Raw genomic sequence first — 16,245 nt, forward strand, 5'->3', positions numbered from 1 at the left:
GGGGACTTTCAGACCTCTCAGGCGTCCTCCATCTAAAAATCTCATGACTATACTATACTGTTCCGTTAGGACTAGTGACGACAAAACAGGTCTTTGAGTGAGAGGCACAAAGACCTCATTGCAAATATGAGAGGGACAGAGTGCTGTCAGAGAGAGGTGCCTGGTGAGCCCTCCTACTACATCTTGACATCTTCACAATGGAATCTTCCCATTTTTCTCCCCAAGGCAGCCTCTTCCTTAATTCTCCTAGGCTCCTCTGGAGTTGAGAATGCTGATCTGTGAGAGGCCAGCCCCACACAGACAGCAGTGTCCACCCCAAAAGACAGGCCGAAATCTGGAGCAAACCTGCCGTTCTGTCACTAAGGGGGAACAGGGATGGATGGTTTCTTCTAAATAAGTCATATTAAACTTTAAAAGAAAAGATGTATCATTGAACTCTTTAAATATAAATTTTGTATATTGCACACACACACACACACACACACACACACATCTATACACTTTTTAAATAAACTTTATTTTTTAAGGAGTGTTAGGTTCACAGCAAAATTGAGCCAAAAGTACGGAGATTTCCCATATACCTTCTGTGCCCCCCCCCACACACACACATAGCCTTCCCCACTACCAACATCCCACACTAGAGTGGTACATTTGTTAAAATGGTTGAACCTACATTGACACGTCATTATTGCCCAGTGTCCATAGTTTACATCTGGGTTCGGCCTTGGTGTGCGTTCTCTAGATTTTGACAAATACATAGTGACATATATCCATCATCGATTACAGTGTCATATAGACTAGTTTCACTGCCCTAAAAAACCTCTGCACTCCATCTGTTTATACCTCCCTCCCTCTAATCCTTGGCAATTTCTTTACTGTCTCTGTGCTTTTGTCTTTCTTAGAATGTCATATCGTTGGAATCATTGAGTTGGTAGCCTTTTCAGACCGGCTTCTTTCACTTTGTAATATGCATTTGAGTTTCTCCATGTCTTTTTATGACTTGATAGCCTGTTTCTTTTTAATCCTGAATAATAATCTCGCTGGATGTACCACAGTTTGTTTGGTTACAAATATGGAACACTTCACGAATCTGCGTGTCATCCTTGCACAAGGAGCCATGCTAACTTCTGTGTATCATTCCAATTTTAGTACATGTGCTGCCGAAGCGAGCACGTACCACGGTTTATTTACCCATTTGCTTGCTGAAGGGCATCTTGGTGCCTTCCAAGTTTTGGCAATTATGAGTAAAGCTGCTATAAATATCCATACGCAGGTTTTTGTGTAGCTATAGATTTTCAACTCATCTGGGTCTCAAGGAGCACAGTTGCTGGGTCATATGGTGAGAGTATGTTTAGTTTTGTGAGAAACTGCCAGATTGTCTTACAAAGTGGCTGTACCCAAGTTTGCATTCCCACCAGCGAAAAAAACCCCAGAGTTCCTGTTGCTGCACATCCTTCCCAGCACTTGCTCTTGTCGGTGTTCTGGATTTTGGCCATTCTGACGGGTGTGTGGTGGTATCTCACAGGTGTCTGAATTTGCAATGACATGTCACAGTGACATATGATTTGGAACACCTTTTCATATGCTTGTGTGCCACCCCTAGATCTTCTTTGGTGAGATGTCTGTTCCGATCTTTGCCCGTCTTTTAATCGGTTGTTTTCTTATTGTTGAGTGTTAAGAGTTCTTTGTATATTTTTGGATGACATTTCTTTATCAGATGTGTCTTTTGAAGATATTTTCTCTCCGTCTGTGGCTTGTCTTCTCATTCTCTTGACAGTGGCTTTCACAGAGCAAAGGCTTTTTCATTTCAGTGAATTTCAGTTTATCAATTCTTTCATTAGTGTTACATCTAGAAAGTCATCATTGAATTCAAGGTCATCTAGAGTTTTCTTCTATGTTATCTTCTACAAATTTTATAGTTTGGCATTTTACATTTAGATTTATGATTCATCTTGAGTTAATTTTTGTGAAGGATGTAAAGTCTGTGTCTAGATTCTTTTTCTTTCTTTCTTTCTTTCTTTTTTTTCTTTTTTCTTTTTTTTTTTTTTTTTTAGTTTCATGTGGATGTCCAGTTGTTCTAGCACCACTTGTTGAAAAGACTGTCTTATGTTCACTGTATTGCCTTGGACTTTTCACAGATTAGTTGAGTATATTTGTATGAATGTATTTCTGGGCTCTTTCCCTCCCCCCCCCCTTTTTTTTTGAGAGAGAGAGATAGAGAGCAAGTGAGGAAAGGGCAGAGAAAGAGGGAGACAGAATCCCAAGCAGGCTCCATGCTGTCAGCAAAGAGCCTGATGTGGGGCTTAAACCCACAAACTGTGAGATCATGACCTGAGCCAAAGTCAAGAATCAGATGGTTATCAACTGAGCCACCCAGGTGGGATTGATCTATTTATCTGTTTGGTTTTTTCTTGATTACTGTAACTTTACAGTAAATCTTAAAATCAGGTAGGGTCAGTCCTCCAACTTCATTCTTCTCCTTCAATATTGTATTGGCTATTTTGGATCTTTTCCCTCTCCATATAAACTTTAGAATCAGTTCGTCAGTATCCACAAGGTGACTTGCTGGGATTTTTATTGAAATTGTACCAAATTGTAGGAAGAACTGGCATCTGTAAGAAGTTGGAAAGAACTCGCATCTTGACAATATTGCAGCTTCCAATCCATGAACATGGGATATCTCTCCATATATTTTTAAGTTTTAAGAAAAATGCCATTTACCATAGGTAGTTTATGTTTAATCACTTCAACATTAAAATGGGCTTAAAAATCTGTATTTTTGTATCTTGACAACTTTCCCAGATAAATATTTTATGTACCAACCTTTTAGCATTAGCTCATCAGTGTTCTCTGAGACTCCTTTCCTCCTGCAGTCCTGGTATCTGTGTTCGCTAATGCAGAGGCTCAGAAAAGAAAACAGAGCATTACAACAGCACACACGTTCTGTCTAAATGGACTGTTTGTCTCTTTGTTGAGCTTTAACACACATTTCCTTCTTCCTCACATGCCTCCCAACTGTACCAGAATAAGATTTCCCTGTATTCCCCTCCCTTCATCTTAGTCCCTGGTAGATGTGGCAAGACCACGTTATGGTTACTTTGAGGTCTAAGCCTAGTTGTGGTCTTTTTCATATTTTGTTCAGGCCACTTGAGGCTGCATGCGCTAATGAGGTACTGAAATCACCAAAGGAGGGGGCAAAGTCATATTTCTTTTAACAGTACACAGAATTCGAAATGGTGATAGCATTTTTTAAAAGCAAGAAGTACTGATTTGTTACTTTGCCTTATTTTTACTACTTCATCTGTGCTCTTATAATTTCTTCCAACACTGTAGTTGAACTAGATGTGAATAAGATAAAAATTTAAAAGCCAGATCACAGTATTTCCTAACCATGAAGCTCTCTAGTTGTGTTAATAGGAGAGTAGTAATCCTATTAAAGCGTGGTAGATCTGTTTCTTACCATTATCACCTGTCAGCAACATGTGGGAAGATCTGTACTAGGCATTTTCAGTAGGTATACAGAATAGTGCCATAACCTGAAAACATTCTTGCAGATTGACTCTTTACATAATTTCAAGTTGTGTACTACCAAATCTCTGTCCATCCCTAAGACCTGCCTTGCTTCCCAACTGTTTCGCTTGTTACACTGCCTTCTATACACACACACACACACACACACACACACACACACACACACACACACTGTTCCTTACCCTCCCTGTCTCCATGTCTGGGCACCACCTTCATGGGATCTGCATTTGAAAGAGTGAAGGACAAGGCAGGTGGGCTTCTATTCCTTTTCTTCCCCAATTCTCTCACGATTCCAGCCAATCTACACAAGCCTGGAAAATGGTACAATACTTATTAGGATACAATACTACGCCCTTCTCTAAACAAGGAAAAAAACCTTAGAAGGGAAAACCAAGACAAGACAATAATGAAATTTAAAGCTAAAAAAGTAAATGGACAAAGATGTGTATCTTGTTTTCACATTTTGAGTTCAAAGTTTAATAGCAACTTTTGAGAAACTGTATTTTTTCAGTGAATCAATAAGCTGTATACCCCATTAGAGCCATCTGAAGTCAGATAAAGCAAGTAGGGACCCTAAACCAATTTCAATAACTGGCAAAGTTAAAATAAAACTTTTAGAGAGGCAAAAGCTTTTACATTTAATCTTAATATTGAGAAGGGAGTGAAAAAAAATACTCCATAATAAAGATACGGCAAACTGCTGGAAGCTTTAAGTCCTACAACAGCTGTATCATTCCAGGGCTCATATCCACCACGTTCTTCCAGAAGCTCCAGGGGAATCTGAGTGCTTTGGGAGATGGAGTTGTTGATTCGGGGATGCCATTTTTTTGAGTCATGAACCACACCCAGGACTTTGGAGATGTGTCACCAAGTTCACCAGAACTGGTGATATCTGGGTCTTTGGAGAAGCAAACTTTCTTCATATGCTTCTTTAAAATGCTTTAAGCCAAATGCTATATTGATTTGATTAAAATTCATTCCTGAAACTTCATTTTCAAAGAAAACGTATTATCTTTTTTGAATTTTGACGAGGTCTTCCTGGCATAGTTTATTTAATAAGGGTATGTGATTGAGAGACTTCCTTGGAATGAGGGTCATCCCCCAGCCATGAGTGGGAAAGTGAAGGAAAAGGCTTTTTAACTTTTGGATAATATTTTATTTGGATAAAATTTAAAACTGATAAAAAAAAAAGTTACTGTGATAGGGCACTGTCATCTACTCCTTACCAAAGCCACCAACTGTTGGCACTTTCTGGCTGTCCCCACTCATGTCTCCTTTCCTCCCTCAACCCCAGCCCCCACTGCTGACTTCCTCCTGTCCCCTTCTGTCTCCTATGCATATACATGATTTTATATATATATATATATATATATATATATATATATATAGTTTGGGCTACCCTAACACTATATACTGAGTGGCTTATAAACAGAAATTGATTTCTCACAGTTCTGGAAGCTGAAAGTTCAAGATCAAGGTGTCCGTAGATTCAGTGTCTACTGAGAGCCCTCTTGCTGGTTCTTGGATGACCATCTGCTCCTCACATGGTGGAAGGGGCAGGGGGGCTCTGTGGGGTGTCCTTTATAAGGGCATTACTCCTCTTCAGGAGGGCTCCACCTTCATGACCTAACTCCTCCCAAAGGCCTCACCTCCTAATATGTCACACGGGGGCTTAGGTTTCAATGTATGAGATTTGGGGGCATATACTCAGTCTGGCTTACTTCCATAACCACAGTAATGTGATCCAGATGAGGACATTCAACACTGATGCAATGTTTAATCCACAGCCCATTTCCAACTGTGTCCATTCCCCCCCACCTTCCACCCCAACCGTGTCCCTTTTAGCCCTCACCCCACCCCGTCTAGGATCCAAGCCAGGATCAGGCATTGCTTTTAGTTGTCCTATCTCTTCAGGAAAAGGGTGTGTTGTTTTTTTTTTTTAACCTAAATTACCAAGGATCTCAAAATCCCTTCTGGCAGTGATTGCTCTGTAGAAGACGTCTATAAAAGATTCACAAACTAGATGTTGGACAAGTCCATGTTCATGGCTGAAACCATATGTTGTCAGGGCAGATGTGGTTTTATGTACATCTTTTCTGGACAGGAGGGAAGGAACCCTCTCCTGCATCAGCCTCCATCATTCCAGTGTTTTAGGAGGATGGACTGTGCCCATCTCTGCTTTCTTGCTGAATGAATCTGGAAGTTATTTTCTGCTGGTCAGTTAACGGAATCTAATTGGCCACAGTGGGATGGCCTGTGTGGAGGGACAGAATCTGACATACTGCCCCTCGGGGGTCTCCCGGTTTTCCCACAAGGGAAGAGTTGCTGGGGAGACTGCCAGCAGAGGCTAAGGCAAGCTTATCTGTAGCTTACAAGCAAAGGCACCGGCAGGAAGGGCACACCTCGGGTCTGAGAAAAGGCTGAGGTGAAAGCAAATGCACAAAGCCAGGAGGCCACGCCAGTGTTAGAACCCCTGCCGTGGGAGCCATCCTGGGGCGGACAGACAGCCATCGAGGGAAGCTCCTTCTGCTTGGGAGGAGGCTTTTCCTCTCTGCCCTCCTCAACACTCGCTCCCACAGCACCTGCCCCTGCTTCTCTCCCCGGCCCGTGCCCCCTGCCACTGGATACATTTCCAATTTTATCAAAACAAATTGTCAAAAAAATTTAAAGACACTTCTCTTGAACTTTCCCACTCATGATTTGCGCAAGGACCCTAATTCCAAGTCGCTCTCGGAGAGGGGTTTGGTAGTGAGAGGAAAGCATCACGGAGGAGGAGAAGGGAAAGCAAACTCTGTCCTACCACCACTGAAGGCCTCCCGCCCCAGTGTCCCCCACCACCATCATCCACACCCTCTGTCCCTGGCCGACCCCTTCCCCGGCACTGGCCCCGGGTGTCCTGAGCTCGGCCTTCTGCTTCTTCCCTTCATCTCAGCCCACCCCTCTCTGGAGACCCCTCTCCTGGCCTCCCTCAGTCCCCCTAAGCCTCTTTCCCCCAGACCAAATGAGTCCAGTGGCTTAGAAACTAAAGAGGCAGGTATCTTTCAGTTAGAAGCTTTTGAAAATATTTTTTAGGTGGAAATGTTTTTCTATATGTAGATTATGTCTATAGTACAATTTATCCTCAATGTCAGATATACTAGGGCCTAAAAGTCACTTTCATTGGCTGAACTGCCTAGCTGCCCATGTAACATAGTTGTCTCAGAAAAAGCATGCTGAGTTCCAGAAAACCCTCTTGTAGCATACTTTATTCCTAATCAGCTTTCTCTCCTTCATAATTGACCGTGTTCCTCATGAACTCAAGTGGATGAGATTTTCTGGATTGACCATGTGTTTTGTAACTATATAGGGATAAAATTTCCTAATCAGCCAAGTTTAGCTAGGTAAAACATACCAACTTTATAGTTGTTTTAATGTTTATTTTTGAGAGAGAGAGAGAGAGAGAGAGAGAGACAGAGTGTGAGTGGGGGAGGGGCAGAGAGAGAGGGAGACACAGAATCCGAAGCAGGCTCCAGGCTCTGACTGGTCACAGAGCCCGGTGCGGGGCTCGAACTCACATGAGATAATGAGATAATGACCTGAGCCCAAGTCGGACGCTTAACCAAACTGACTGAGCCACCTATGCAGCCCAGAACAGAGCAACTTTAAAACCCTGTGAAATTCATGGCACGAAGACAGTCTATTTTTGTTGATTTTTCCCAAGTATCATTTTGGTGTTCCAGTATTCCAAACAAACGAGTGGGGAAAAAAAAAAGAAAAAAGAAAAATCACAGTTTTAACCTAAATTTTCATTATTCTTGATGGCGATCTCTGACCCAAGCTGGAAGTAGGGAAGCCAAACCTGTTTCCGATAGAACAGTGACAGACGTTTGTGGAGAGTGTAGCCCTCCTGTTTGTTTGCCTGACTTTCGGCTCACGCAGTGCCACCTGCTAAAATTCACGTCTCTGTCATTTCCCTCTCCCCTTTTCTCCCCGGTACACTTTACAAACAGCGGGTCACAGAAAGTCGGGAGAGCCAGATGACTATCGAAGAGAGGAAGCACCTCATCACTGTGAGAGAAGAAGCCTGGAAGACCAAAGGCAAGGGAGCAGCCAACGACTCCACCCAGTTCACGGTGGCCGGCAGGATGGTGAAGAAAGGTCAGAGCGGGGGGAGGGGTGGACATGCTCCGCGTGTGCGCGTGGGTTCGGGTGTGCATCAACCCTCAGCTTGTTCTCTGTGTTGAAGAGTCTCTTATGGTTTGCCTCCCTCTCTGTTTTAAACTGTTTTTTCCCCTTCCCTTTCCCCTGTGGTCTCCTGTTAAGTTTCTCACATTCCACATCCTAGTGAAAACATGATATCTGTCTTTTCTCTGGCTGACTTATTGGTGTCATTTAAATTTACATGTCCTCCCTCCTAAGGAAAAACCCTGGTCTTTAGTTGGGATAGAGATGTCCCACTGCTAGGAGCTCTTGTGTGGCTGCCTGAACGGATGGCAGGGGGCGCCCCGACGGTGCAGAGGGCCAGGTTTCCAGGAGTTGGGGCCCCTCTGCTCCCTTCGGCATTCGTGATCTCTGTGCTAAGGGACTCTTCCCTCTCCTGTGCATCCTGTTAGTAGGTGATGGCGAGCTGCACCTGTACTGCCTGTGATACCAACTTTTACTTTATTATCTCTCAAGAACGTTTGCTTCCTCGCTGATAGAAACCTTCGGCAGGTCGGGTCATTGAAGTAAATTTTTAAATTTTTATTGACATCATCAAGCAAATACAGGCACCTGCCGAGAAATACTTTTAGAATATCACCTAAGACTGAAATTTTAAACTACATTGCAGTATTTTTCATTGAAAGTTTTATGCTGTTCCACACCCCTCTCCAGCTAACAGGAGGAAGGAGCAGAGCAATCCATTCATTCATTTTTCCTTGTAAGCGACAGGCACCTAGTTACGTATTCTCCAGATGTGGTTCTCTGAGGGGTGCTGAAAGGGCAATGTCATCTGACGATTTCATATTTATTACAAGTGAATACTATGGACATTAACATTTCATTCTGTTCTCCGTAAATGCACTGGTTCCTTTCCTTATCAATCCCTTCTACCTAGGCGAGGAACAAAGTGCTCATCTTTGCCTTTATTAAGGTTTCTTGTCCCAACCAGATACCTTCTCTGTGCTGGAATCTCTTTCTTTCATCCTTTATACCATACACACACACACACGCATATGTACATATGTGTGTGTGTATATGTATAGTTTATCTTGGAGCTAGTTATATATTTTATACATATATTTTATATATATATATAATATATAAAAATATATATAAATACATATTTATATATTTAATATATATATTTTATATATATATATTTTGAGCTAGAGTTAGAGGGGGAAGGGGCAGAGAGAGAGAGAATCCTAAGCAGGCTCCATACTGCCAGTGCAGAGCCCAATGTGGGGCTTGAACTCACAAACCATGAGATCATGACCTGAGCCGAAGTTGGATGCTTAACCGGCTGAGCCACCCAGGCGCCCCACCTTTACACTCTTAAAAGATTCCCCACTCTGCTTCTTGGTAAATAGATGTGCAAGCATATCGCTAGTTCCCAGCCACACCCCAGATGGATGTGACCCTTCAACAACATAAATCAATTTAAGTGTAACCTCTTCTGTGTCTTTCTTCTAAAAGGTTAGCACTCCTTGGGCTATTGCTCAATAAAATCACACTCCGAAGGATGCCGCAAAGGCCACACTGCCCCCACCGCTTCCCCGCCTGCAGGAAAACTCCAGTGTGAGGGGCCACGAGCCCGCTACTGTGACACGGCCCTTTCTCCACTTCTTCTATGGGACACGGTGCAGATATACTTCCTCTTGAACCACCTCCACTGCCTCAAAGGGGCTTCAGAACCCACCACTCCGTTTGTTCAAGTATATTCTGATGCCTCTTGTACACTCTTATTCCATTTACAGATTATGGGCATATGTTCTCACATGTCCTCATTGTAGTAGCTTCTCACCTATTCTAGTCCCTAGAAACTACAAAATTCTATCCACATTTGCAGTGGTCCTACATAGTCATGGCACCTGCCGAATGCACGCGTGCGTGCACATTCGCGCATGTGTGTAAGTTCTAGAAGTTGTAAAATCTACATTGGGACTAATAGCCAGCAGGGTCCTGGGAATCTCCAGAAATGATCCAGAGATACTAAATCGCCCCTTTGATGTTCTACAGGTTTGGCATCACCCACTGCCATAACTCCAGTGGCATCTCCTATTTGCAATAAAACGAGGGGCACCACGCCAGTGTCTAAACCCTTGGAAGGTAAGTCACTGAGGTACCCAGTTGTACCGGTGGGTCTCAGATCAGAAGAGTGTGAGTTGCACCTCTCATGGATGGTTTCCACTTGCCTAGATATCGAAGCCAGACCAGACATGCAGTTGGAATCGGACCTGAAGTTGGACAGACTGGAAACCTTTCTAAGAAGGCTGAATAACAAAGGTACATATCAGAAGCTGGAGGGAAGCTTCCGTTTTCATGCTTAGAGCACTCTGTGGTGCAGATTTCAATGAGCAGCCAAGGAAACCTAAAAATAAAAAAAACCCTGCTCCTCTCTCAAAATCTCCAAATCACAAATCTGATTGCTTCTTCTTCTCAGCTAAATTGTCTTCTTTCGACTTGACTTCATCAATTAATAGCGAAAGCATGATCTTTCTTATCATGTTAAAAAGGAAGTCAAGAATGATTGGGTTACCAAGGTCTGATTCACTTCATAATGTACTAGATTGGGGACCCCCAATAAGGTTGGCTTCTGAGTCTCAATCTTTGGGATGTCATCCAGTCAGGACTGTGAACTTGGTATGTGGCTCTTATACTTGAAAGCAGGTATTACACAAAATCGACATGATCTTAGGCCTGATGGAATTTAAATAGTATATATCAGTTTCTAATAATGTAGCAGCTGACATATCTTATTGCAAGTGATTTCTGCATAAATGTTGAATATTTCAATACAGAAGTTCATGAAGTATACAAAGTAAAAGAATAATATGCAGAAATAGCCTCATCTCTTAATAAAAATGTCCAGTACTTGAAAATGATCAAATACTAAGCACTAGGAGTCACTACTATTGACAGTGACCCCCTAATATGTTGGAAATAATACAGAAAAGCACTTTATACCAGAAACATAAAAGTGTAATGTAATAACTAAACTGGCAAGGCAAGACATTCAAACAACTCAAAGCTTACTATGTATCTGTGACTGTGATCTAGCCCAGGGGTCAGTAAACTAATCCAGCTTTCCACCTGTTTTTGTTCCTGAAGTTTTACTGGAATGAAAGCATGCTCATTTGTTCATGTATTGTCAGCAGTACTTTTGCACAGCAGAGCTGATGCATGCAACACATCATATAGCCTCCCATGCAGACCCAGAAATATTTACTACGTGACCCTTTACAGAAAAAGTTTATACCGATTCCTGATCTAGAATTAGGCCGAGGCTGGCTCTGCCTCCAGTAGCAAAAGGAACAAGTACCTGCCTCCTACCGCTCTCATGGTGCCAGCTGTTTTCAGACGAGAAGTCCTCTCACAACAAGTCCAATAAGGCCCAGGAAGCATCCACAGAGCCCTGGGCATCACCACCATGTTTCTCCACTCCTGGAACGTGGGTGGGGGGAATCATTTTTAAGCTATCGGGAGGCGTAGTTTGGAGTAGTGTTTTTACACGAATCTGACGTCATTTATTTGCTGCACTTGTTCATAGTTGGTGGGATGCAGGAAACTGTACTCACGGTCACCGGCAAATCTGTTAAAGAGGTGATGAAGTTGGACGATGACGAAACCTTTGCCAGGTTTTACCGCAGCATGGACTACACTCTACCGAGAAGCCCCGTGGAGCTGGACGAGGACTTCGATGTCATTTTCGACCCTTACACCCCTAAGTGAGTTATTTTAGTTTCTATCTTTCGCCCACAGAGATCGGATTCCTACCTCGGCCTTCACACAGCACTTCCACGAGGGTCTTCTCTCACTGTATCTCCTTCTACGACTAGAACTCATTACGGCCAAATTGTTATTCTCCAGAGCCAGCCACGTGGCACCGTGGGGTAGGGAAAACACGGGCGCTCCAGAGCGAATGTGCGCCCAGGCAGGAGATCTGGCATACACGGCGTGTGCCACACATGTTTGCTCTGGCCCGTTAAAAATAATGTCACTGGATTTGTTACATAATTGATTCTTGTTTTGCCGATTTCTAGATACTGCCCCCACCCCTCAATTTAGCAAAGATTTCTATACCTTTCACTTACTCCTCACTCTGAAAAAATTTTGGATCACATGGGCTCAAACTAATACAACTAACTAGAACATCAGTAAAGCGTGTTATTTAACTTACAATAATTTATGAAATTAATAGGCCCGACAGTCTTCTCTCTGATGTCCAAGGGTCTCTTTTCACACAGGATCATGGCTAACCCACCTCAGGAAAGCAGGTATGGTGTTAGGATTCCTTCACTGCAGGTGCCAGAAAGAAGCCCAAGTCAAACTGACTGTGGCAAAAGAAAGGTGTGGAGGGATTTACGGGTTCACTCGCTGAAAAGTGCAGGTGTGAATTCGGGTTCCAGAGGCTCCTCAGAATGAAGTCTCTCTCTTTTCCATTTTCCGTGGGGCTGCTTTGCTCCAGCCAAGCTATCACTGTGTTGCGGGAGTTGCCCACCCCAGCTGTGGAATTTTCGGCTCCGTGGCCACCCCAGCATAGGCTGCTTCTCTTCCCAGTTGTTCCTTCCAGCACAGGTTCCAGGCTTGATTTTCTAGGGTCTGAGCCCAGCCCTACAGCGGTCATTGTGGCCAAGGGACGGGAAGATGCCAGGTGCCCCAGAGCTGGTCTCTGGATGCCCTTCAGAGCCAGAGCCAGAGCCCAGGTACTCTTATCAGAAACCGGGAAGCATATATGCTGGCCAGGCTAAGCCCACAGCTACCGACCACATCTGTCTATTCCCCACAGATTGTCAGAGTGACAGTCTCTTCTAGAAGTCTGTGTGGTTATCCTACATTTTTCCTTAAGCTGCTCCTGATGCATTTGTTGCATATTTCCATTTTGTCAGTTTTTTTCTATCTTAAGAAAAAAATGAACAGGGGCACATGAGTGGTTCAGTAGTTGGGTCGACTCTTAATTTCAGCTCAGGTCACGATCTCACGGTTCATGGGTTCGAGCCCCATGACGGGCTCTGCACTGGCAGCTCAGAGCCTGCGTGGGATTCTCTCTCCCTCTCTCTTTGTCCCTCCCCCACTCACGCACACATCTGCGTGTTCTCTCTCTCTCTCTCTCTCTCTCTCTCTGTCTCTCTGTCTCTCAAAATAAATAAGCTTAAACATTTTTTTAAATGAAGAATTTTCCATTTCCCACCTTTAAATGATATTTTATGTATTTGCACACATGGCTATTTAACCATTTCTCATCTTCTCCCATCCCAGATGTCACTGCTTAAGTCATTATATATAAACATATATACATCTACGTTTATGCACACACACACAGAGGACGATGTTATATATTATACGATAGCACAGAGACCGTGCAGTTGGAAGTCAAGAGCAGCAGCAGAATCTGTTAGGAAACCGTGTGACTGGCCCACCCACCTCCCCGTGTCTGCTCTGCCCCAGAGAGCTGAGTGTGTGTATGGCGGTTACAGTTGGTTTCGTGGACTTACTTTATTTCAACATATTCTTCAAAGTTGTGGTTATTTTTCAGAAAGGCGCAAAGGGCTGAGAGGAGGCTAGTTAAGAGGGGAGTTCATAAGGAAACTGGAAAACTGTTGTGTCAAGAGAAAGTTTAGTATGGAGGAAAGAGAATTAAGTCGAGAAGCAAGGGCTGGCTGTAAATCCCTGAAGGGCTCACCAGGGACAGAAGTACATGTGTGTAATATTCCAACAGGAATATTAGGAAGAGTCCGTGGGTTTGATGAGGGTGGGGAAGAACTTCCCACCCTTCAGAGCCATCGAGTAATGGAATGAGTTGCCCCATGAGGCACCAGACGTGCCCCCAGGCAGAGACCACAGGGCGTGGTGTGGGGAGAGCCTCTGGGATTTTGGATCAATCTCCATCTCCAAGATTCTGTCTCCATGTCAGGGAGTGGCGGGCAGGAGGGGGAGTTGTAAGACTTACAACAAAATCAGGAAGTGACATTGCAGAGACCGTCGCTTCGGGTCAGAGACCCCCAAATAAACCAGGTGTGGATGATACGCAGACCGAGGTCACAGCTCCACTTTGCTCCCCAGGTTGACCTCCTCTGTGGCCGAGCACAAGCGCGCAGTAAGGCCCAAGCGCCGGGTTCAGGCTTCCAAAAATCCCTTGAAAATGCTGGCAGCCAGAGAAGATCTCCTTCAGGAATACACGGAGCAGAGATTAAACGTTGCCTTCATGGAGTCAAAGCGGATGAAAGTAGAAAAGAGTGAGTATGTGGAACCACCACCCTACCCCTGCTTCGGAACTGGTGATTAGGTGATTTGAACCCTCTTTTTCTGCCTTGCTAAGGCCAATAATGTGCTCAAAAGACACTCGTCACATAAAAATGAGTAAATTTGCACACACATGTGCTGTGCACACCTGCCTGGAATTTAAAGGCTTTTCCCAGAAATTCTAACAGCGTGGAGCATCTGTTCCCTTGGTTAACTTAAATTATCCTGCTTGGTTGACTTTTCTTTCAAGAGATTGGAAAAGGACGTTTCTGGGCTTTGTAATTGAACCCATTTTCAGCTCTGCAGAGCCCAAACGTAGTCACTCCCCACTTAATCTTGCTCAAGAGCAAATCATTTGATCTCTCGTGAGAAAACATCCCAAACTGCTGCTTTTCCTAATCCTAGATTTTCATATTATTAAACGCCTAAAACAATGCTTTCCAGATTGCTTCTGTCAGGAGCCTCGGAGCTGGGGATGTGAGTTGGGTAGCGCCGGGGCCTGGGGGTGGAGGCAGTGAACGGGAGGGAGGAGAGAGCTCCACGCTCCGCTTTGCTCAGCCTGGTAACATGGGCTTCCATAGTTCTGAAACAGTGGTTTTCTTGGTGGAGCTAATAGCATACACAGTCTTGCCAGTTTGAATATTCTCGCTATAATTGTTATTTTCCTTCAGCACTCATGAACCTACTTCCTCAAGTTTTTCTTAGAGACTCAGTATTTACACAAAAGGGTTGAGTCTTTTCGTTGTAACTGATTGACTAAGAGAACGTATGTCAAAACCGTGATGCCATACGAATTGTCAAGTAGCGTGAGAAAGAGCCTAATCCCAGCAGAACAATTTGCTGAATTTCTCTCTAGCACCTATGCTTTTTTTTTTTTAAACAATCGGTTAAAGAAATAAAGGCTTGCTGGCACAAACTTTAGGTACGTTTCCTCTACCTCCACTCTCGGGGGCTTGGGGATATCTTTGTGACGATAGACACATGTCACGTACACATCTGTTGGTGCCATGGAAAACCCAGCATCTTGTTATTACGGTCTTAATCCCGGGGCGGAAGACCTCAGGAGATCAGCTAATTGATCATTTTGCCTCCAGGAGAAAGATTAGGACTAAGCCATCCCTACAGAGTACCTACGTATAGAGACTTTTGTTAAAATACGTCTTGTGGTTTTCCTTGGGGTGCATTTGCATTAACATCTAAAGATTGTTAGGAGTTATAACAGCTTTCAGTGGAAGTGCAACACACGAGTCCAGCTCCTGATTTTATAGTACAGCAGTTGGTCCACGTTGTCTCTCAATTCTTGTCTCTCTGCAAGGCGAGGTGTAACGTGTGTCTACTCCAATACAGGGTTAAACCCTGGTACGGTGACTCAACACCGAACTGCATAGGCAACCAAACCCGGGCACATTCTCCCCCGCAGGATTAAGTTTCAAAGAGAAAGGTAGTCGGTTCTGAATCTCTGATTGTAAACATTGACATTTCACCTGCCCATCTTGCTCCCCCGCGCCCCACCCCCACACTGTTTCCTTATTCAACCCTCCCAGTGTCCTCCAACTCCAACTTCTCAGAAGTCACCCTGGCAGGTTTAGCCAGTAAAGAAAACTTCAGCAACGTCAGCCTGCGGAGCGTCAACCTGACCGAACAGAATTCCAACAACAGCGCGGTGCCCTACAAGAAGCTGATGCTGTTACAGATTAAAGGTATTTAAGAGCAGCACAGAGGAGGGGTGCCTGGGTGGCTCAGTCGGTTGAGCGTCCGGCTTCAGCTCAGGTCATGATCTCACAGTTCGTGAGTTAGAGCCCCGCGTCGGGCTCTGTGCTGACAGCTCGGAGCCTGGAGCCTGCTTCAGATTCCGTGTCTACCTCTCTCTCTGCTCCTCCCCTGCTCACACTTTGTCTCTCTCTCTCAAAAATAAAGATAAAAAAAATTGAAAAATCACTTAATAAATAAATGAATAAAAGCAGCACAGAGGAATCGCACGTTGACTAGGGGTTTTAGTCTGGTGACGTCAGGAGTCCTGACCGTAAGCAGAAGGGAACGCATGCTCTTTGAGGTCCTCAAGATCCCTTGAGGTGGGAGATACTCTGTCCACTGAGACTTCGAGAGGTTAGTGACCTGATTGGGGTCACAGCCGCTGTCGAGTAGCAGGGCTGGATTTGCCCCCAGGTCTCTCCCATTCTAGAAGCTCAGCTTCTGCTGCTGCCTCCCCTAGCCCCGTGAGCCCCGCCTCCGCACTGTCACGCAGCTCCAGATGCCCCTTCAGCCTTCGTGGTGGCTCTCTCCACTCAG

The 16,245-nt window shown here is 44.3% G+C and overlaps 1 protein-coding gene and 1 non-coding gene across 11 annotated transcripts in view; one reads left to right on the top strand and one right to left on the bottom strand.

Annotated features, from left to right (window-relative positions):
* The window catches only part of SVIL (supervillin), a 233,040-nt gene that overhangs the window by 191,295 nt on the left and 25,500 nt on the right, over positions 1-16,245 (top strand). For all 10 annotated transcript variants that reach the window (XM_047865432.1, XM_047865435.1, XM_047865436.1 and 7 more), the window contains 6 exons: positions 7,521-7,668; positions 9,733-9,822; positions 9,913-9,999; positions 11,264-11,441; positions 13,777-13,949; positions 15,501-15,656. In XM_047865432.1, the coding sequence (XP_047721388.1) occupies positions 7,521-7,668; positions 9,733-9,822; positions 9,913-9,999; positions 11,264-11,441; positions 13,777-13,949; positions 15,501-15,656 (832 nt within the window). The remainder of the gene's footprint in view (positions 1-7,520; positions 7,669-9,732; positions 9,823-9,912; positions 10,000-11,263; positions 11,442-13,776; positions 13,950-15,500; positions 15,657-16,245) is intronic.
* On the bottom strand, positions 1,067-1,173 carry LOC125171388 (U6 spliceosomal RNA). Its single transcript, XR_007154305.1, has one exon. It is a non-coding gene; the product is annotated as a U6 spliceosomal RNA (small nuclear RNA).

The sequence above is a fragment of the Prionailurus viverrinus genome, chromosome B4 (genome assembly GCF_022837055.1).
Source record: "Prionailurus viverrinus isolate Anna chromosome B4, UM_Priviv_1.0, whole genome shotgun sequence".
Lineage (NCBI taxonomy): Eukaryota > Metazoa > Chordata > Mammalia > Carnivora > Felidae > Prionailurus > Prionailurus viverrinus.